The sequence below is a fragment of the Musa acuminata genome, chromosome BXJ3-6 (genome assembly GCF_036884655.1).
Source record: "Musa acuminata AAA Group cultivar baxijiao chromosome BXJ3-6, Cavendish_Baxijiao_AAA, whole genome shotgun sequence".
Lineage (NCBI taxonomy): Eukaryota > Viridiplantae > Streptophyta > Magnoliopsida > Zingiberales > Musaceae > Musa > Musa acuminata.
The window spans coordinates 11566703-11586342 of NC_088354.1; the positions used below are offsets into that span (position 1 = coordinate 11566703).

At 39.7% G+C, this 19640-nt stretch overlaps 4 protein-coding genes across 12 annotated transcripts in view; 3 read left to right on the forward strand and 1 right to left on the reverse strand.

Annotated features, from left to right (window-relative positions):
* LOC135640318 (uncharacterized) overlaps window positions 1-3992 on the forward strand; it is a 34850-nt gene extending 30858 nt beyond the window's left edge. For 2 of the 7 annotated variants that reach the window (XM_065154628.1, XM_065154629.1), the window contains exons 26-27: window positions 1857-1960; window positions 2049-2592. In XM_065154628.1, the coding sequence (XP_065010700.1) occupies window positions 1857-1960; window positions 2049-2193 (249 nt within the window). In that variant the 3' untranslated portion in view covers window positions 2194-2592. Of the gene's footprint in view, window positions 1-1856; window positions 1961-2048; window positions 2593-3043 lie in introns of those variants that run through there. The other 5 variants (XR_010497267.1, XR_010497268.1, XR_010497269.1 and 2 more) reach the window with 5 other exon arrangements.
* Window positions 3993-4128: 136 nt separating this feature from the next.
* LOC135640319 (large ribosomal subunit protein uL13w-like) lies at window positions 4129-6933 on the forward strand. The gene is made up of 4 exons (XM_065154631.1): window positions 4129-4455; window positions 4617-4733; window positions 4820-4907; window positions 6594-6933. Exons 1-4 carry the CDS (start codon window positions 4184-4186, stop codon window positions 6735-6737), a joined length of 621 nt encoding a protein of 206 aa, XP_065010703.1. The 5' UTR covers window positions 4129-4183; the 3' UTR covers window positions 6738-6933.
* Window positions 6934-7413: 480 nt separating this feature from the next.
* LOC103987914 (uncharacterized) lies at window positions 7414-12279 on the forward strand. Its single transcript, XM_009406379.3, has 3 exons — window positions 7414-7724; window positions 7837-8219; window positions 11590-12279. The coding sequence occupies exons 1-3, from the start codon at window positions 7560-7562 to the stop codon at window positions 12029-12031; spliced, it is 990 nt and encodes a 329-aa protein (XP_009404654.1). The 5' UTR covers window positions 7414-7559; the 3' UTR covers window positions 12032-12279.
* Window positions 12280-15879: 3600 nt separating this feature from the next.
* LOC135640064 (jasmonate-induced oxygenase 1-like) lies at window positions 15880-18423 on the reverse strand. 3 transcript variants are annotated; one of them, XR_010497144.1, is made up of 4 exons: window positions 17431-18423; window positions 17001-17325; window positions 16485-16756; window positions 16207-16347 (listed from the first exon to the last, which is right to left on the reverse strand). XR_010497144.1 is itself a non-coding variant. In XM_065154182.1 (3 exons), the coding sequence occupies exons 1-3, from the start codon at window positions 17916-17918 to the stop codon at window positions 16102-16104; spliced, it is 1059 nt and encodes a 352-aa protein (XP_065010254.1). In that variant the 5' UTR covers window positions 17919-18409; the 3' UTR covers window positions 15880-16101. The 3 variants fall into 3 exon arrangements, 1 of the variants encoding a protein (XP_065010254.1); XR_010497145.1 differs by having other exon boundaries at window positions 16485-16737; window positions 17431-18418; XM_065154182.1 differs by lacking the exon at window positions 16485-16756 and having other exon boundaries at window positions 15880-16347; window positions 17431-18409.
* Between the last annotated feature and the right edge of the window lie 1217 nt (window positions 18424-19640).

Here is a 19640-nt window from a genome sequence, read left to right on the forward strand (position 1 = left end):
TTTATGATAAACATTCTATCATGTGTGCGTCAATTTGGTATCAGACTGTTGTGCATATATCAGTGTCTTTTTGTGCTTTGCTAATCTGGCTAAAAAGATTGAAAAATAAATCAAAGCTTTTTGTAAGATCCATTAAGTTGATAGGCTGACCAGGATTGTGATTTGCATTTTGTTAAGATTGGATGTTGGGAATAAGTCTTGGAGAATCATTCAGAAAGTAGTTTAAAAAATCATTTATTGACCTGATTTTGAAATTCTGTCTCTGAAAAGGAGACATCAAAATAAGCTACATTTATTGATCTTATTGCAATCTTATAGTCTTTGAGAAGTAGAAAATGCTACTAAGCAAAAGATCCTATTGATTTTATTACATACTTATAGTTGAACTCAAATTATGAGTCATAAACTACATTGGGTTCAATAGTTGTTTAGCCCCAGTGAGTCCCACACTAGAAGTGGGTTATGCTGGTATCTAAAACTAAATTGTCTATTAGTGACAGCATGAGTTCTAGCCTATTTATACTTCATCCTACTCATTGGGTCAGATCTATTGAGTCAAGATGTGAGAGTTGGCAATAAACGAACACTTTGGCCTCCTTATACTGACTAATGAGTGTCGAGATGGTGTACATCAGTATATTGAAATATTGGAACCCCGAAGGTAGATTCAGCTTTAAGTTGGGAAATTGTGATGTCCTTATCATGGGGTACTTAAGCATTCTGGGGCCTAATTATGTTACTACTGCTGATACCATAATTGCTCCCATGTCATGGCTCAAGGTTTTTGAGCCACATGGTTTAAGATTATTGAGCCAGGCCATGACACTGCTAGGGCCTTGAGTTTTTCACTGATTCTATTTAGTTATTTACAGTTTTCCATTTAAGTACTTATGAGATGAATCCTTTGGTTTTGTAGAAGCATACATTTTTCCATTGTTAATTGTATGTCAGTGTTTATCTATCATCCATAACATAAACTGTTGGATAGCTAGCTAGAATTACCAGCCTTTTTCTACTGATGGTGAGAAAATATTTCATTGGTTTGCGAAGGAAGTAGTAAATTTATATTTATTATTCATCTTGGTACTGCTTTTGCTTGTTCTAGGTGTCTATACTACAATATTCATATTCTGCTGACTCTTTGTCTTCCATTTGCTTCAGAGGAAGAGAGAAAAACAACAGAGAGATAATTTGTCATGCTTGTACTGTAAACTATTCTCACAACAACTAATAGCAACATGCCATATGAGTTCCTACCACATTGTTACAAATAAAAAACAAAACATTAAATATCTCAAAACCGTAAAATTGTTTTTTGAAGAGATTCTTATTATAATTTTATTTTGTTATGTAAAATTGTAGGAAGTTATTAGTAGATTCTTTGTGGTCTATGTAATATGGGTTGACATAGAGATAGTTTAGTAAAACCTTTGACAAATCTGTTTGTCAAATAAGTTTCAAACTTGAGCTAAAAATATTAAGTGTGAGCAAATCTGTGTGGCCTATGTAAAACTTATGCAACTAGGAATGACTAGAAATATGTGTTAGGGCATGAAAGTATATCGTTTGATGTACCTTCAAACAGCCTTACATCATCTGTGATGCTATTTTTTCTGCATTACAAAACATCATAAGTTTACTACATTTCCTGTATCACTGATTCAAACTTCTGTCAATAAGGCATGATTGTTTAATATCAATCCTATCATCAATCACTTTGATTTTAGATGTTATTTTCTTACCATCATAGTTTTGAAATGTTCACACATTTTTTGTCACTTTTTCTACTGATGCCTGCCTAATGCAGATTTCTTTTAATTTACTGATGCACTCATCCTTTTTCACTTGGTGGACAGTTGCCAGCTGCACAGCTTGAAAATGCATTGAACAAACATCCTGTGCTGAGGCCTCCTTTGGTTGAGCATGCTAGCCAGCCAAACATACGTTCATCTTTGCCCAGGTGAATATAACTTTTGTTTTCTGTTCTTACAGTATTGATTTTCTCCTTGTTGATGTTGAATGCCAGAGACTGTATATGCTGTGTTCAGATCAACACAGGTGGTTTTAGGACTTGTACAAGATTTACAAGCTAATAGCCAAGGACAGACTAGTCAAAGCCAGGCTGCAGACACCGGCAGTTCTACTGCAGATGTAGCAACAGAGTTAACGCAAGAATCTAGCGCTGTCAGCTGAGTCTAAAGAGATTTTGCAACTTCGTGGAAGCAGGAGACTTGTTTGTAAACAACCTGCTTGTCTGATATGGTTTGCCTTTTTCCCGGCTGTTGACTGGTAATTCTCTTAACAAGCTAAGAGCTGAAAAAGAATTTTGCTGACAAGAAACCAAATAATCAGGTGTTGCTTAATGTTCCCTGATTACATCATCAATTTCTTGTGTTGTCTGCCACCTTTTTGTGCCTGGTCAATATGATTATGTCTGTTTGCTCTAGGGGTTGCAGATTGTAATGCATACGAGTACATTTAGTGGAATGGTATCTCGAGTTACACATGACATATACCTCACTTATTTTTTCTGTATTATTCTTGTACAACAATTTCAGAAAGAAGGAAATAATAGTAATACATTCATCTTTTTGTGTTTTGGTGTACCAATATTCTGCATTTTCTTGTTGCTGTGTTTTTTTTCTTTTGCCTTTTTGTAAGAACTTTATCTTGGATCAACTTATAGATGGGCTTCTTGTGTAAGGATTATCTTTTATGGACTGCGCTTCAGTAATTTTTTAGCCTTTTCTGTTGACATTATAGATGGAATATTATGTATTTGTAACTGTTATTCAGAATTAGATTCTTTGAACTTTAATCAAGACAAAGCCTGATTTGTTTTGCTTCTTATTGGATGAGATTGTCCGGATAGTCTATGTATCATTCATGAATCGGATGACCATTATGCTCTTTAACTTTTTCTTGGTGGGTTGAGCTATATCTACTTTGTTCGATTTAAGTTCTGAAGTTTGCCTTTGACATGTCATTAAATTGAGTTTTTGGTATTAAACTTGTCTCTGAAAATGGTTGGGTTCATCCGAAGATGTACAAGTTTGGTGATCCTCAGAGCAAGCATTGTATCAGGTTTCATAGCATAGAGCGGCACCAACTGCATTAACTGAAGTTGATAAAGGGTGCTGACAATATTTCACGTTGAGCTGAGAGAAATGATCGCTGGGCGGACTCCAGTAATGTACTCGAGATTCACGTAACATCAGTTGCATTTTCTATCGTGCTTTACAATTTAGTGATATTTCTTTTTTCCTACGATGTAATTATCATATTGAGTGTACTGTTTGTGTCTCAAATTCCTGAACTACCTCATGTGTTATGAGCTCGCAATACGTTGGTGATGTAAAGAGTCTGATGGATATCTGTTTTTGGTATTAGCTGACTATTATGAACAATTATCTCTTAGTTACGAAGTCCAAAAGCAGATTTCTTGCTTTGATCGATAAATGTGTATATGTTCATGTAAATGTGCTCATAACCAGTCAGGTTGAAGTGGATATTTTGGTTGTGATGAGATGAGACAACTATATGAGTAAGCATTGTCTTGAGAATACTCGAGGTTTTCCGAATTACTTCCTTCTGTGGTTTATTTTCTTTCATCATATCCCTTTCTCATTCATTATACATGCATTGTTTGCATCAACTCAAATATATCTATCATGTGTTCTTCCGTCGCCAGCATCCTCCGACTTAGTCAAACTATGCAAAATGCAGTATTATTATTCATCCCAAGCATATATTTAGTTTGTCCAAATTTATATCGTTTTTGGTGTTTCTTGTTTATTTGCGAGATATTGGATGGCAAAGATGTCGCCTTCATGCCTAAAGAGTGGACATTGACTTCTCTTAACGATAAGAGAGAGCCATATTTATTGGTTGTGTTCTGGTGGATGGATGACGAAGAAAGAAGACGACGATCGATTCTTTGCTGTCGAGGAGGCTCTTCTTTTCAGCCATATTTTTTCTGGAGCATGCGAAATGTATGTAGTTCATGACGAACCGCTGACCAAAATGGCGCACACACAAAACGGATTCGGATCGATTCGACCCCGTTCCGTATCGTGAAAGACCGGAAAAAAACCCTAGCCGCCGATCCGTATAAAGGTTCCCAAGATGGTGAGGAGCTTTCCTTTGCCACGGGAAGGCGTTGAAGAAGGCGAAGTCTGCTGCAATGGTGTCTGGGTCGGGGTTGTGCGCGCGGCGGGTGGTGGTGGACGCGCGTCACCACATGCTAGGACGGCTGGCGTCAATCGTCGCCAAGGAGCTCCTCAACGGGCAGCGGGTCGTGGTCGTCCGCTGCGAGGAGATCTGCCTCTCCGGGGGCCTCGTCCGCCAGAAGATGAAGTACCTCCGCTTCCTCCGCAAGCGCATGAACACCAAGCCATCGCACGGCCCCATCCACTTCCGCGCCCCCGCTAAGATCCTCTGGCGCACCATCCGAGGGTAATATATGCAATGCTAATGATTTAGTCTCGGTAAAAGTTCTTTTGCCTCGTGGGAACGGATCAATGGCAGGATATAAAGTTCGATCTTGGTGAATTTTTTTTCTTTGTTGGGTTGGTGGTTAAGAGATCTATGTATGATTCTTGCTTTTGTCCTTCAAGGATGATTCCTCACAAAACGAAGCGTGGGGCTGCGGCGCTAGCAAGGCTCAAGGCGTATGAGGGTGTACCGCCACCTTACGATAAAACAAAGAGGATGGTTATTCCGGATGCCCTCAAGTATAGTGCTCTTCTTCAAATGATTTTGAATAGAAATGTACGCAACGTTGCCAGCTTTCTTGATGAGATGGTGGATCTACTGTCAGGGTATTGAGGCTTCAGCCTGGGCATAGATATTGTTTGCTAGGTCGGCTGTCATCTGAGGTTGGATGGAATTACTATGATACGGTTAAGGTTAGATCGGCTTGGCTTCAAAATTTATTGTTTATTTTTCAACCTGAAGCATAACTATGTTGTATCTTTTTCATTGTCTTTAATCTTCTTCAATGTTTGGGATTTAGATTGGAATTATCATTTATTTGTTGTCGCCCATAGTATATATGATCTTAACAGGTATCTAAGATGGAGGTTATAATTGCATAGGATATTTGATTTGTACATTTTCATGCTAACATCCTAACTTTTCTGAGTCGCATATTGCTTGGAGATCTGTTATGTTGTCTATGTTGATGTGCTAATGTGAGAAAAGCATGACACGTATTAGCTGAATCATGGTTTATTTTAAGAACAATAACAAACTTTGTTTTATAGTTTGAAATGCAGATTAAGTCTTTCTAGAATGTACATGATCCTCCCTTATTTTATCCTGGAGTTGCCCTTTCACAAACAAAAATATTTATTTTTGGTCTCTTTTAGCAGTTCATATATTGCTCTCAACATTCTCATTTTAGCAACATTAGTTTTTTTAGTACATGTTATTTCTTGATCACATGGTATTGAAAACCATAAAGAACAATTGTTTGATATTTTTTTTTAATCGTGATCACATAAAATATTCGACCTTCCTCTCCACTTTAACCATCCAACTATGAGATACCTAAAACTTTTACTGGTTGAAATTTTGCCCATTCGTTTTAGTTGTATACAATTCTCTTAATATTACCGAGATTGCATCTTAAGTTTAGAGTGAATTTCATTTAAACTCTCATGAATTAAAACAATATCATCGGTAAATAAAATGCCTCGTGGAGGTATATTCTATGCATGTTTAGCAAGTTGATCATTGACCTAATATGGTACTAATAGGAAACTTCCTAGATGAACTGAATGTAATTCTAACATTAGTGACTGCACCATCATGTATATCTTTTATAATATCAATCTTGTTAGTGAATATAAATTTCTTTTCTAAATCTCACCATTATAAACCTCTAGGGACATAAAACCAAATCGTTTCTTGGAAATACCCATTTCACATCTTATTTAGGGTTTCATAGGGTGTCATGTTATCTTAATTGCTTCATAAATATAACATTATTGGATACCTTTCGTATTCTTAGAAATTGGTACTAAAAAATATTTCCTTCATTTATCATACATCTTTATCGATTCTCAAAATCTTATTCCGAGGCTGTCAATAGATTGACCATACATGGAGTATCAGCTCCTAGCTTGCATTCTGGGTCTTGATGTATACTTGAAAACATTTTGTATTTTGTAGCATGACAAGTTTAATGAAGATCAGCTTCAGAATTCAATTTAGAGAATAACATGCTCTTGTAATGCTTTCTTTTGGTTAGTCAAGAATTCAATTTAGAGTATACAATGCTCTTCTAATAACATACTTTCTTGTTTGACAGACTAATAATGATTGGCTGCTTCAGAATTTATTAATTGTATATATAATTTAGCGTATAACATCATTGTGTAGATAGACTAACAATGATTGGCTGCTTCAGAATTTATTAATTGATGGTATTATCATGCTTTCTTCAGTTTGTTAGGCAGTTACTTCATTGTCCATACTTGTTGCTTCGAAAGAGTTTGCGTCCTAGCCATCAGCTTTCTTTATTGTTGTGCTAAACCTAGATAGCTTATTATGGTGAGCTCAACTGACCAAACATGCAAATGCCTGTGCAGGTGCTCGAGGCGAAGAGGAAAGAGAGGGCCAAGGTGGCTTATGAGAGGAGAAAGCAGCTCACAAAGCTTAGGTTGAAGGCAGAGAAGACTGCCGAGGAGAAGCTCGGCTCCCAGCTTGACATCCTTGCGCCACTGAAGTACTGAGTTGATTACATCCCTTTTTCCATAAACATCAGCAGCCTTTCTGTCATTTTTATTTGGTCAGACTAAAGCTTATCCTGGTTTGGTTGTGTAATCTGCAAAATCAGGTCTAATGCTTTGCAGGAACACACGGTTAAAATCCATCGTAGTATGTTCTGCTGTGCTTAATGTTCACCTTATAGAAACTTGATGCTTCTTATGTTGTGTGCATCAATGATGCTTCATCTGGGAACATTGGAAACTTATCTCTTTGTGCGGTTGCCCAAATTTTAGCTATTTCTCTTGTTATTAAGCTATGCAATATTTGCATTCCAAGCGTGTGAAAGCTGATTTCTTCATTTCAAGGGAAAGCTTTTAATGCTTAGATTAATACAAATGACATACATGGGGAAGTCTTTTCTTTAATCTAATGATGGAGTTGTTGTTAGTGACTTGTTTTGTATAAACACATTCTTTGGTAAAATGTGTCGGTCTCACTTCACCAAATGGAGATGCGTTTCGCCAGATCACGTGAGCCATGGTATGCCTGCCACGTGGATATCAACATTGATGCTTTAATCGTTGACGTAAGTCTAAATTGACAAGACTCGAATAGGATCCATTGACCCGATTTGACTCCCGCTAGCAGCATCCACCCCGCGTCTAAGATTGCTCGACGAACCCCGAGAGAGAGAGAGAGAGAAGACGAGGAGAAGGACGCAGCATAAAAAGAATCCCAAGTGAAGCAGCAAGCAGCGACTAACACGCACTCTACGAAGGCAGCTCTCTTCCTTTCTTGCCCTTCAAGAGATTGCAAGGGCGATAGGAGACCGAAGAGCGCGACCGATGGGATTGGACTACTACAAGACGCTGGGAGTCGACCGCAATGCCTCCGACGACGACCTCAAGAAGGCCTACCGCAAGCTCGCCATGCGATGGCACCCCGACAAGAACCCCGACAACAAGAAGGACGCCGAAGCCAAGTTCAAGCAGATCTCTGAAGCCTATGATGTATGTGTGATTCTTGGTTCTCACCCCCGCCCTTACGCCTTTCCGTTTATTTTCCGCTTTGCAAACCCCAAAACCCTAAAGGCGCGATCGTGCTTCCCAAATCTTTCTTTAGGTGCTGAGCGATCCTCAGAAGAGGGCAATTTACGACCAGCACGGGGAGGAAGGGCTCAAGGGCCAAGTCCCGCCTCCCGGCGCTGGGCCCTCCGAGTTCTTTGGCGGTGCTGCCGGCACCAAGTTCAGGTTTAACCCCAGGAGCGCTGACGAGATCTTCTCCGAGTTCTTCGGCGGCTCTAGCCCTTTTGGCGGAGGCAGCAGCGGCGCCAAGTTTGCAGATGTCTTTGCTGCATTTGGGAGCGGGCGCAGCGGAGAAGCCTCTGCGAGTGCTCTGAGGAAGGCGCCCGCGATAGAGAGGGTTTTGGTTTGCAGCCTCGAGGATCTGTACAAGGGGGCCACCAAGAAGATGAAGATCTCGAGGGATGTTATTGACGCTAGTGGGTTAGTTGTTTGAATTCTTGACTAGAAATCTTGACCTTTGAGTTTAGTGTGCTCCAATAAAACATGACAGCAAATTATTATTGTTTTCTTTCTAAAAGACCCCTCTTATTTACAAGCTTGCCATGTCTAGGGCTCAGATTTGGACTTGCATGCTTTTGCTTTTGCATGATTCTGTTTATTTGGGATCTTATGCAACTATACTAGTTAAATTGGAAATTCTTAGAACCATTGGAATATCATATGCTCTCTTATCCGTTAACACTATTCCCACCTGCCTATGGTGATATTGCCTAAACCGAGATGGATGTTCATATTCAGTTTGGTGAATATAGATTTAAATTCAAACTGTAAGTATGACCAGTGTTTTTGTATATTTTATCTGTTTGGGGCTTTTCTGCATAAATCACCGCATGATAGTATCAGATTTTTGACTCAGATTGTGTAGCTCATAAAGAGGAATATTGACATGAACTTTGACTTAAAAAGTTATACCTGTTAATTCAGCAAAGAAGATTCTCATCATGCCACATGGCCTCAAAATCAGTAATCTGTTATGATGTAGCTACATAAATAATCTAATAATATATGTTGCAATGACTTGCACTTTAATTTACATACAACATAATGATAAAATGAGCTGCATAAGGTCACCATAATCTTATGTTCCCTCAGGGCAGATCAATCTAATTTTCTTGTCTTGTTTGTACAACTCATGTGTGTTGACAGGTAGGGATATGACATATTTTCTTTCATTGTATAGTATTTATGGTTTCTGAAATAGGCTTTTGTAACTTGGGTGGCTCTTGTCCACATCATGTTTGTACTCATTTTCCATCTTAGTTGAACTTTATTCATCAGCTTCATGCATGGCTGTAGCCCTATTGGCAACCATGTAAACTTTTGTGTTCATGTGTGGTTCTCTTTTTGTCTCCTTTGTTCTTCCTGTATTTTTTCAATGAGTCCCTTGTTATTAAATTCCAGATCACATGATAGGTCTTTTGATAGTCAGAGTTGGTATTGCTTATAAGACATAAGATTGGAATTGGTTGGATATGAGTATAAAACTAATTCTATAACTGGCAAGGATATGCACACGGCTTCTTTCTCTCTCTCTTTATTCAGTTTCTTCCACTTGAAAAAAGATGAAGATCATGTGATATGCACTAGCTTTAACGTTGATGGTGTCTGCTTTTGTCTAGAAGAGGCCCAATATTTTTTTTCCTTTTAATTGCCTAATTTTTCTCCTTTTTTCTGTATTTGGTGGCATACTTGTGGTTATGCAATTTAAATTCACTTGTTAAACTTTCCGCTTTCAGTTTTCTTCTTTATCTTGTTAGGTCTAATGTGTCAGTTAAACATGAATGAGTGGAATATAACTTAGATCATATTGTCATGTCTTAAGCAAACTTCTCCCTTAATGAGGGTTTGGATCCCCTCACTAATTGACCTGGTTACACAACTTGGATTTGATGCAACTGTTTTTCTTTGATCATACCTGTTATTGTTTGTTGGATTGAAGGATTTAAATCGTGATCTGATATCGATTTCAGTGAACTATAGGATTGATATTGTAATAAAAGAATAATGCCGACTAATATTGTTGGGTTTGGTCTTCTTCTTTGGTGCATAACCCATCCACAATTCACTCCATGTGCCTACACTATGCTGTTGAAAACATGCATATGAATACAGACGAAAAATGGGTCGTTTTGTCACGAACAGTTGTCGCGCACCCGCAACAACTTCGTTCAACGATCCGTTTGTCGCTTTTGCATGCTTGTACAGTGGCATGACAGCATGTTTTGCCTTGGTTTTGTGTGTTTTTGCTTGGAAAATGTAAGCAATGATAGTTCGTAGCGTTGCAATATGACCGCTCGTCGCGCCGGGCCGAACTGCCCCAAAATGGCTTCGTTTTTGTGTGTCACGGCTTGTTTTTTGCACGCCGCAGTTGCATACGAAATGTCAGCCATCTCAGCACCCTGGAACCCCCCGGGTGACACAGGGCTGGATGGGGCTTCGGTATATTGTCGAGCGTTAAACAATCTTCACAAGTTCGCACATTAACTTGACGAGAACTTGCCTTCGCGCTCGGCACTCGGTGAGCAATTGTTTGTGGAATTCCAACTGTTCGTTCCACATTCTAAATTCCTTGTTTTCTCCTTCCTTTCTTTTCTCTCTTGCACTCAAGGTGCTTGTTGAATTGCTTGTAAAGCTTCCATTTTCGCGAGACGTTGGGACTTGTCCGTCGCTCGTTTTCAATCTAATCAACTTTCTATTTTACATGTCCTTCGGGACCTGTACGAGATTGCAACTAGGTTGAACTTTTGCGGATGCATATGTTGCGAGGGCGCCTTATGACTTAGACAATCCCAGCTAAGTCCGAGGAGTTGGCGCAAGGGTGCTTCACGAATTAGGCAACTTCAGCTAAGTTCGTGACTTTGCCGCAAGGGTGCCGCATGACTTAGGCAATTCCAGCTAAGTCCGTGACAGTTCGGCTGCAAGGAGTTGAGCTAAGTGCAGCCCAAATTTGCATCTGAACAATCCTTCAATGGAACTTTGCTGGCAATACTTTCTAGCACTTGTTTCCTTCCTGTGTGGCACACCAAATATGAAATATAAATTTTCATGAACATCTCAATAAGCGAAATTTGTTTGTGCAAGAAGTTCTTTAAGTTCCACTGACAGTGTCAGCCTGTTGGACATTGTTCTTAATTCTGTTCTTCAGACAATCAGAATTCAGCTTACTTAATATCCTAGTTAAAATCTTTTACATAGTTAAAATCAGTGCTAAATATAACCAGTATGCAAAATTTCAGTATACAAAACTGCTTTTTTTTTTTTGATACAACTGCAGTTACATAGCAGCTTCTTGCATACATGAAAAATCATGCCATATACAAGATGATTCTGTTGGATATCAGCTGAGAGCTGGTTCATTATTCATTACATTGTTTCAATATCCTGCATTATGTATATATAGCATGATAGTGAATACCAAACTTTTCCAATTTGGATAAATTGAGGATGTAGTTTTAATTGCATGATGCTGTATGATCATATCGGCAACTGAAGTTTCTTCTAGTTTACTTCTCTTTGTTGCCAGAGAAAGAAATCATACTAAAGAGCAATTGCATAGCTGAAATCAATTCTAAATGATTATTTTATTGTGGATGTTCTTTTCTTTCTGCTTGATCATTCAGCATCAATGAGCTAAATTTAAGAAAAGTACACAAATACATGCAGGCAGTATTACTGATTTATTTTAATTTGATTCTGCTTAATTTTTTCCCATGCCTCTTTAACATAAAATTTTCTTGTCTTCTCACTTGTGATTCAATAGTTGACCCATTTGTTTTTGTATATTTTGTAGGAAACCAACTACTATAGAGGAAATATTGACGATCAATATCAGGCCTGGTTGGAAGAAGGGCACAAAAATCACATTCCCAGAGAAGGGCAATGAACACCGAAACTTGATTCCTTCAGATCTGATCTTTATCATTGATGAAAGGCCACATGGTGTCTTTAAGAGAGATGGAAATGATTTGTTCGTCAGCCAAAAAATCTCTCTTGTTGAAGCCCTCACAGGTTATACTGTACAGCTCACAACTCTAGATGGTCGGAATCTTACTATTCCTATCAATTCGATAATCAGCCCCACCCATGAGGAAGTTGTTCAGGGAGAAGGGATGCCAATCACAAGGGAAGCACCTAAGAAGGGTAACTTAAGGATTAGATTTCAAATTAAGTTTCCCACTAGACTTACACCTGAACAGAAGGCTGGCATCAAGCAACTGTTGGCTCCTTCCTGATTGGCCGGCATATACCTTTATGACACTGAATGTATATTACTTAATGCCCCACATCGTGGTTTTTGGAAGATCAAGAATTTAAGATGGACTGTAATTTTCTTTTTTTTGTTTTTCGAAGTAACTTTATGAGACTCTTTTCTAGTTTGCTTAATGACGTCAGTAGGTCAAGTTAATTTGCTGATTGTAAAGATGTTTGGTCTGTCTCTGTGTGTGTGTCAATTGAGTTATATCTTTGTCCTTTGTGATTCTATTGGACTACAAATGAGCATGTTTTTGCTTAGAAGACTCCAGTCTAGATTGTTGACCCAAATGGTGCGCTAGTATATGCAAGCTGTGGTATCAGTGTTATTTAGCATCAAGTTATCATCAAATATTAAAAAAAAGGGGATTTTTTCATTGTTTTCTGTTTCTCTTAATTTCTGGTTTTGGAAACAGAAAGAGGTTCAGTGGAGAAGACTGAAATGGAGAAAAGCGATGGGGGATGTTGAGGCTCACAAAGTTTTTCTGTGATGCCAGGAAAATATACAAACAAATTGAACAAATTTGTTGAACAGAACGGAAACATCATGTTATGTGATATGTTGCATCTTGATTGTTGCCTTTTTCCATGTTGTTACTTCGCTTGTTGTTTGTAAAATAGTCCATCTTGATCTGGTAGTCTACGTAGTAGATAACAATTCCATAAGGATTTCAATCTAATGGTCTTTTGTTGTTCATTTAGCTGTAACTGAACTAAGGATTTCTTTGTTTATAATGACTTTCTTCAACATAATTGTTTTAGGAGAGTTGTGTTGTTGCTAATTGAGCTGAATGCTGGAGCTGCATCTATCAAGTTTGTTAATCAAGGAAGAATTTAAATAGCACATTGCGGCGTGGCTAAAATAGACAGGTGAATTCCTCTACTTCTTCATTTTGTTAGAAACCAGTTATTTCATAATCAGATTCAGTAATGTAAGTACAAATTGATCTCATGATATTTCAAAATTTTGATTGCATGCAGTTATATTGTGGTCAGATTCAATAGCATAGCAAGAACAGGTGATCTCTGGATATTCCCCTTGGAAATTTCTTCTTTAAGGATATTATGCATATTAGCATTAGATGATATCTCTTAAAGAATGTTAACTTGACACCAACATTTATCAGCAGGTTTGATTCGCATAGCAATTACATGCACATTAGATAACACATTCCACTTGCTATTCTTCATATATGGATTAGATGGCAAGAGTATTACATTTTTATTCAGACATGCAATAAGATGTTTACACATTAGTTGTGTAAGACCAAGTTTCTTACACAAGTTATATATGTTTCCTGGAACAAGAAGAATCAGATTATCTGAGTCATGTACAAAAAGGTTGCTTGGATTGATTATTTATTAACCTCATATATTTCTTAAATTTATGTGCATTTTTTACTAAAATTGTGAGGGTCACATCAAATTTAAGATGGGATTTGCCTAGTAGTGACTTCCAAAGGAACATTCACTTCATTTGAATAGGTTTCTAAGTCTATAAATTATGTCATTCTCAGATCTTCATGACTAAATATGCACTACCACACATGCTTTTTTTTTTTTCTTGGTAAATCGTTTTCTATTCTTTTAATAATCTTTCATAGATTTCAGCATCAGGTGTGAACACTTGACTTGCACTTCATCTCATAATAATGCAGCAACTAATAGACTAGATTAACTTTTCATCATGTCACCTGTCAGAAGTGTCTGGTTCTATCGAATTTGCTTATTTGAATGCTCAAATATGTTTTAAAGAGAAAAGCTTTGCCTCCAAACCATAAAATTAATCAAGTAAAAAAAAATCCTAGAACATCATTATTCAACAATAAAATTAGTGTACTATATTTATTGTCCATGCAAGGTTATTTTCCAACATTACATTGTTTCTCCCATGGTAGCTTCATACATATGTTGAATGTATCTTTTTTGCTTATTGCATCCTAAATGTAACCTCTCTGTGATGTTAGGCAAGGTTCAAAGTTCTCCATCATTCACTCAGTCATCATAACAATTCCAAGGCACATGCGTCGATGACCAGCTTAACTCCAGCTAGTGTTGATCACACTGGTTGGAGTGGAAGAATGTTTTACATGAGCTTAATCTTCTCTATTTTTCGTCGACAAGTAATCAGTCATTTGTCAGTGAGACTAAAATATGACCTGCAGTGATATGCTGATTTGAGGCTGTTTTGGTCGTTTGTCTTCTCAGGTTGAGGTGTCTGTGAAGCCCATCCTCCATTGCTGCAAAGAGAAATGAAGTCTGATGCTGATCCTGCAAACGAGGGTTTATGACTATTCACTGCATCAAGAAGATGGTACGTGGCAAAGGTGATGTTGCATGACTCATGAGTAGCTTTAATACTTTTGTGTTTCCTTGATTAAAAAAGCTGTAGTACAAGATAAAAACACATCATGTTGATACCCATAATGACAAAGAAAATTAAATGACAGGCAAAACTGCACTGGGCTTTAAAGAACACATCATCATCACATGACCTCACTGCACATTTTCTAGTCTTATAATGGCACATGCTTGGATGTGTCCACTAACCAACTTGTTTACACTTGCTATCTTTTTCCAAACTTTCTTTGCTATGTTTCCACACAGGCACTTGTGGAGTATTTATAAGCTCACGTTTTAGAAATCACAAAAACAATAGTGTCTGAAACCTTCTTATTTTGACTTTGAACAGATTTAGTCTCAGAAGATGCAAATTATCTTTGGCATGTGCAAGAACTTTATGACTTGTTCATAACTGCACAATAAAGTTCTTTTGTCATGATCTGTCCTAATGGGATAAGAGATCCATTTAAGTTTTTAGATCAATGGTTCAGTGAAAATACACTCACTTTAGTTTTTAGAGTGTGAAAACGATGCATAGAGCTATAGAAAATGGATAAGAGTGTGAAAAAGAATCACAAAGTGATTTAAGGTGTGGAGAAATCTGTGGCCCCTTTGAACCGGGTGGCGCCGAAACATTTCTTTTCTTCTGGAGCGTGATAGATAAAGAATGGTGCTTCTTTTACAATTGCATGAAGTGAGTGGCTTGTGATCATGTGAATGATATGACTATAAGATTGGTTCAATGATATCTTTTGGAAAAATAGCTGTGTTGGCTTTTAGTTTTATTATTATTATTATTATTATTATTATTATTATTATTATTATAAAGTATCATTCTTGATACTTGGACACTCATTGGTGTCACTCGTTAGTGTCTGCCCCTCTTTGGGTCTTATTATACATTTTATATAGACTGATCATGATCGTGATATGATATTAGTCAAACTTCAATCTTTCAGGAGTTCCCTATCTTATATGGCACATGAATTATTTTTCCAACACAATCATGACAGCTATCAACAATCATTTGAACAAATTTTGATGATCGTTCTTAGTTAAATCTGAAACTAGCTTAACTTTACCTCAAGGTCATCTTCATGGTGAACATTTATGATTTTGATCATGTACATGCTTCTGTTTTGTATTTTTAATGCATTGTTTTGATCCCATCACACTGATAATTCTATGGTCTTACATATACACATGCTCCTATGTTTTTCAGATATAATAAACTTATCATAGAAGAGTCATTTATGATTTTGGTCATGCACATGCTCTTATTTTTTGGATAGAAGATATCCGTCAGACTAATGTTTTGGATATAAGAAAAATTATCGGTTGAATTTTTAATTTTCGAATCATAGGTAAGTGAATTTGGTACACGCATGTGATTATTGCATGTGAAGACTCAGACCTCACTCTGCCATTATCGCCCAACTTGGCCTCAAAGAATAATATTGAAGGAACAATCACCACGAAGAGACAATAAGGAATCATATTTGTAGAATAATCTCCTTGTCATCTTTTGGTTGCGTTTCCAATCTTCTGTTTACAAGCGAGTTGCGGCGGCTATCAAGCCGTCGAACGCCCTCCATCATTCTGCTTCAGGAAGCAAAGAACGATCGAGATACAATGAAAGATGATGGATACATACAAGGCACAAGAGAGAGAGAGAGAGAGAGAGAGAGAGAGAGAGGGAGAGGGGTCGTCATGCTGCCACGAGGGAATCGACCTGCGACTTGCCACGGGGGCCCTTCTTCCGGATGAAGAGGCGGTACTCGTCGAAGGTCATGGGTCGGTACAACGCGGGGCGATCGCAGGTGACGAGCTCCCGTATCGGCCCTATCGGCACGTCGCTCTTCGGGTTGTAGAAGAAGGCCATGGAGAGCCGCTCCGCCGCCGCATTCACCATCACCCGGTGCTCCACGCTCTTGTATGCCGCGTTGCTCAGCACCTGCAACCCAACCCAACCCATTCATCACCACCAATGAAACCCAGCGCGCATGCATCTTTCTACCCGTCAAAAGTATCATTATTATTAAGCTGGACAAACAAATAGATGTCAGCTGCATGCATAGATATGTCACTCACAGGGGTGGAAGTGGAAGAAGAACAGACACCAAAATCTTATTGTTTATGGACTAGAAGAAGATCAGCGCGGGCAGACGAGAACACGTGCCTTTGAAAGGATCACCCCCACCTTCTTATATAAAAACCATTAGTCTTAGGAAAGTAACTGCGCAAGCTCAAACCATTCTGAGCCGCATGCAGAGATGCCTATCCATCCATCACCGAGCTTATCCTGAGCAGGAAGCACTCAATGGTTTTCCAACCATGACGGCAACTGATGAAATGGAAATGCACTATAAAACATGAGATCCTATTAGGTGCTGTCTGCTTGGTCACGCATAAGACAAGAAACGAGGCCTTAATGAACGAGGATAAGAACATATTGAGCTCCGATGTGAGGAAGCTCGACGATACCGGTGAAGACAAAATTAGCAGTAGAACAAGGAGGAAAGAAAACATTATTTCCACGCCTTTCCGATGCGTTCAGTATTTATTGCATACGGACGAAGTGGAGGAAGAGCAGTAGGAAGCGGTCACCTGAATCTGATCGCCGACGTTCACAATGAAGGCATCGGGGACTGGCTGCACCGTGATCCAGGAATCGTTCTTCCGGACCTGAAGGCCGGTGACGTGATCGTCGACGAGGAGGACGGTCATGCCGCCGGGGTCGGAGTGCGCCGAGAGCCCGAGCGTGAGCTCCGGCTGCGGGCACCTGGGGTAGAAGTTGACCCTCATGCAGACCCCTTCGTCGTCGAATGCCACCGGCAAGCAGGCGGCGTCCAGTCCCAGGCCAATTGACAGCGCTCTCAGTAGCCTCCGGCACAGCTTCGTCAACGCCGCGCCGTACTCGTCACTCGTCTCCCTGTGCGCACATGCATGCACGTTAAGATTGGATTCCAGCCGACGGCAGCGAAGACAAGCCAGCCGTAGGAGATCGGAGCTTGATGGCAGAGCAGTGATGTGGTACCTCAAGGCGGGCGGAAGAGCGGGCCACTTGTCGTGATCCATTAGGCACAAGGGGAGGAAGTGGAGGAAGAAGTAGTCGCCCCAGTCCAAAATGGCGCCCCTCTCGATCCCGAGGCGGCTCCCGTAGCCCTCGTAAGTCTTGGGCGAGTTCGCGTAGCGCTGCTTCTCGTCCATGGGCAGATGAAAGAAACCCCTCCAGACCTCTCTGGCGCCCCTCATCAGGCCCGGGCTCACTCCGTGGTTGACCGCTTGGAAGAAGCCCCACTGGCGGCAGGCGTCCGCTATGGCCGTCACGGTGGCCTCGCAGTTGGCGACGTCGTCCGTTAGCATGGCGAGGTCGACGACCGGTATCCCGACCATGTCTCCGGGATCGACCGAGGCGCGCTCCGACTGCGGCTTTACGTAGCGGTCAGGGATGGTGGTGGCGCCGCTGTCGGACAACGACTGCACCCGGACAACCGGCTCTGGCCAGTCTCGCAGGCAATCCATGGACGAAGTTCTCGGCTCAAATATATTCGATCAACTCCTCCAACTCGAGCACAAACGTGTCATCAAGGTGCATGGAAGGAGATTATACTTGCTGGATTAATCCTTTGATTCTTGGGTCACTGCTCGACCACAAAGCAAGCGTGTCTATTTGCTTGTAGAGAGCTCTGCATCGCTATTTCATGAGCATATATGTGCGGAAGATGAACTATGTGCGTGTGTATATATATATATATATATATATATATATGTATGGATGAAGGAAGACCGTATAGAGAGAGAGATAGAGAGAGAGAGAGAGAGAGAGAGGAGGAGGAGGAGTTGTGCTCGTATTGTAGTCTTGGTGGTGGTGCTGAAAGGGACTCAGCAGGCAAAAAAAAAAAAAACGTGATGAAAATGGGGTAATAGGAAATGAATTGTTTTGGCAACGTGGAGTTGCAGAGCGAGATAATGCCGACATAGAAGGAAGAAGAAGCAGTTGTCGTAAGCTCTGAACTTTCTTTGGTTGAATAGTTCTCCTTGGTAACACAAACTAATTGATTGATCAAACATGACGTGAGACTACTCTGTCATCTTCTTATCCTCATGATGCTGACATGAATGATAGATCAAAGATGACTGCAGCTGTTTGTCGGCCTTGATGAAAAGGATTCGTCTTCCTTGAATCAGAGGTCTTGCTTGGTGTCATGTGGAGGTCGTGGATGCCACAATTTCATCGAGGCCTCAAGCAACTGCCGCGAAACTTCGTTTCACACACACATACAGGAAAACTACACATACCTATTTAATCGATACATCGGATAATATATCGATTAGATCAATAATATTTGGATCCTTACCATCGACTTCTATAATTTGATCTTGGAACAATTTAGACTCTTTTATGGAACTGCACTTCCGGTTAGGAAATAACTACATGATATATATAAAAGAGCTCGTGAGTTGACTAAATGAAAAGGTATCGTTGCTTTCCCATCTGCTTTTCTAGACCTATGAACAAGCTGTGTTCATGTGGGTGGGTGGGTGGGTGGGTGAGAGATCTCGTATTCATGAGGTTGGAGGTATCTGCACGGTTTTCCCTCGCGTGGGAGATTTAGTACATCACTTTCACTGGGTAGTTGGTCATGACACTTTTCTGGGTTCTATTTGTTTGCTACATAGTAGTCTATCATCTAAAGAAATAACAATTTGCGGCTCCTTTTGGAAAAAGATTGCAGTGGTTTACCTGGGGATCATACATACACATGATGTGGAAGGAATAGCAGCCGGCTGGGACATGAATCCTGAACTCTGTTCTTGGTGATCAGTACCTGCATATAAATCTGGAGAGGCCTCTCTTCTTTATCTTCATCAACCAAGTAGTGAACTGGTAGAATTCATAAGATGATACGTCAGTCAGAATTCACTGAAGGAGAACTCATCATCCAAAACAAAGCTCAGGTAAAAGTTGGCACACACAGCATGGACTTTCAGCTGACATCTAAGAAAGGCGACAAAAAGAAGATATGAGCATACTGTAATATTTACAAGGTGGGGGTCAAAATCCATCAGCACATTCCCAGGATGAACAACAACACTGAATTGTTGCCTCCGATATCGTAATGCTTATAAAAGATGCACAAGATCTATTGCACAGCACACACAGCAAGTCCCAGGCTGATATCCCTATACACACACTACTGGAGGGTCAAATAAGACTGAATAACCACTAGTGCGAGGGAAAAA

Bases quoted from the DNA above. Each gene is read 5' to 3' on its own strand.
- LOC135640319 (XM_065154631.1), top strand. From the start codon at position 4,184: ATGGTGTCTGGGTCGGGGTTGTGCGCGCGGCGGGTGGTGGTGGACGCG. The intron at 4,734-4,819 runs GTATAGTGCTCT...ATCTACTGTCAG, and splicing joins GTTATTCCGGATGCCCTCAA to GGTATTGAGGCTTCAGCCTG. The intron at 4,908-6,593 runs GTTAGATCGGCT...ATGCCTGTGCAG, and splicing joins ATTACTATGATACGGTTAAG to GTGCTCGAGGCGAAGAGGAA.
- LOC103987914 (XM_009406379.3), top strand. From the start codon at position 7,560: ATGGGATTGGACTACTACAAGACGCTGGGAGTCGACCGCAATGCCTCC. The intron at 7,725-7,836 runs GTATGTGTGATT...ATCTTTCTTTAG, and splicing joins AGATCTCTGAAGCCTATGAT to GTGCTGAGCGATCCTCAGAA. The intron at 8,220-11,589 runs GTTAGTTGTTTG...TATATTTTGTAG, and splicing joins GATGTTATTGACGCTAGTGG to GAAACCAACTACTATAGAGG.
- LOC135640064 (XM_065154182.1), bottom strand. From the start codon at position 17,918: ATGGATTGCCTGCGAGACTGGCCAGAGCCGGTTGTCCGGGTGCAGTCG. The intron at 17,326-17,430 runs GTACCACATCAC...ATGTGCGCACAG, and splicing joins GCTCTTCCGCCCGCCTTGAG to GGAGACGAGTGACGAGTACG. The intron at 16,348-17,000 runs GTGACCGCTTCC...GTTGGGTTGCAG, and splicing joins ACGTCGGCGATCAGATTCAG to GTGCTGAGCAACGCGGCATA.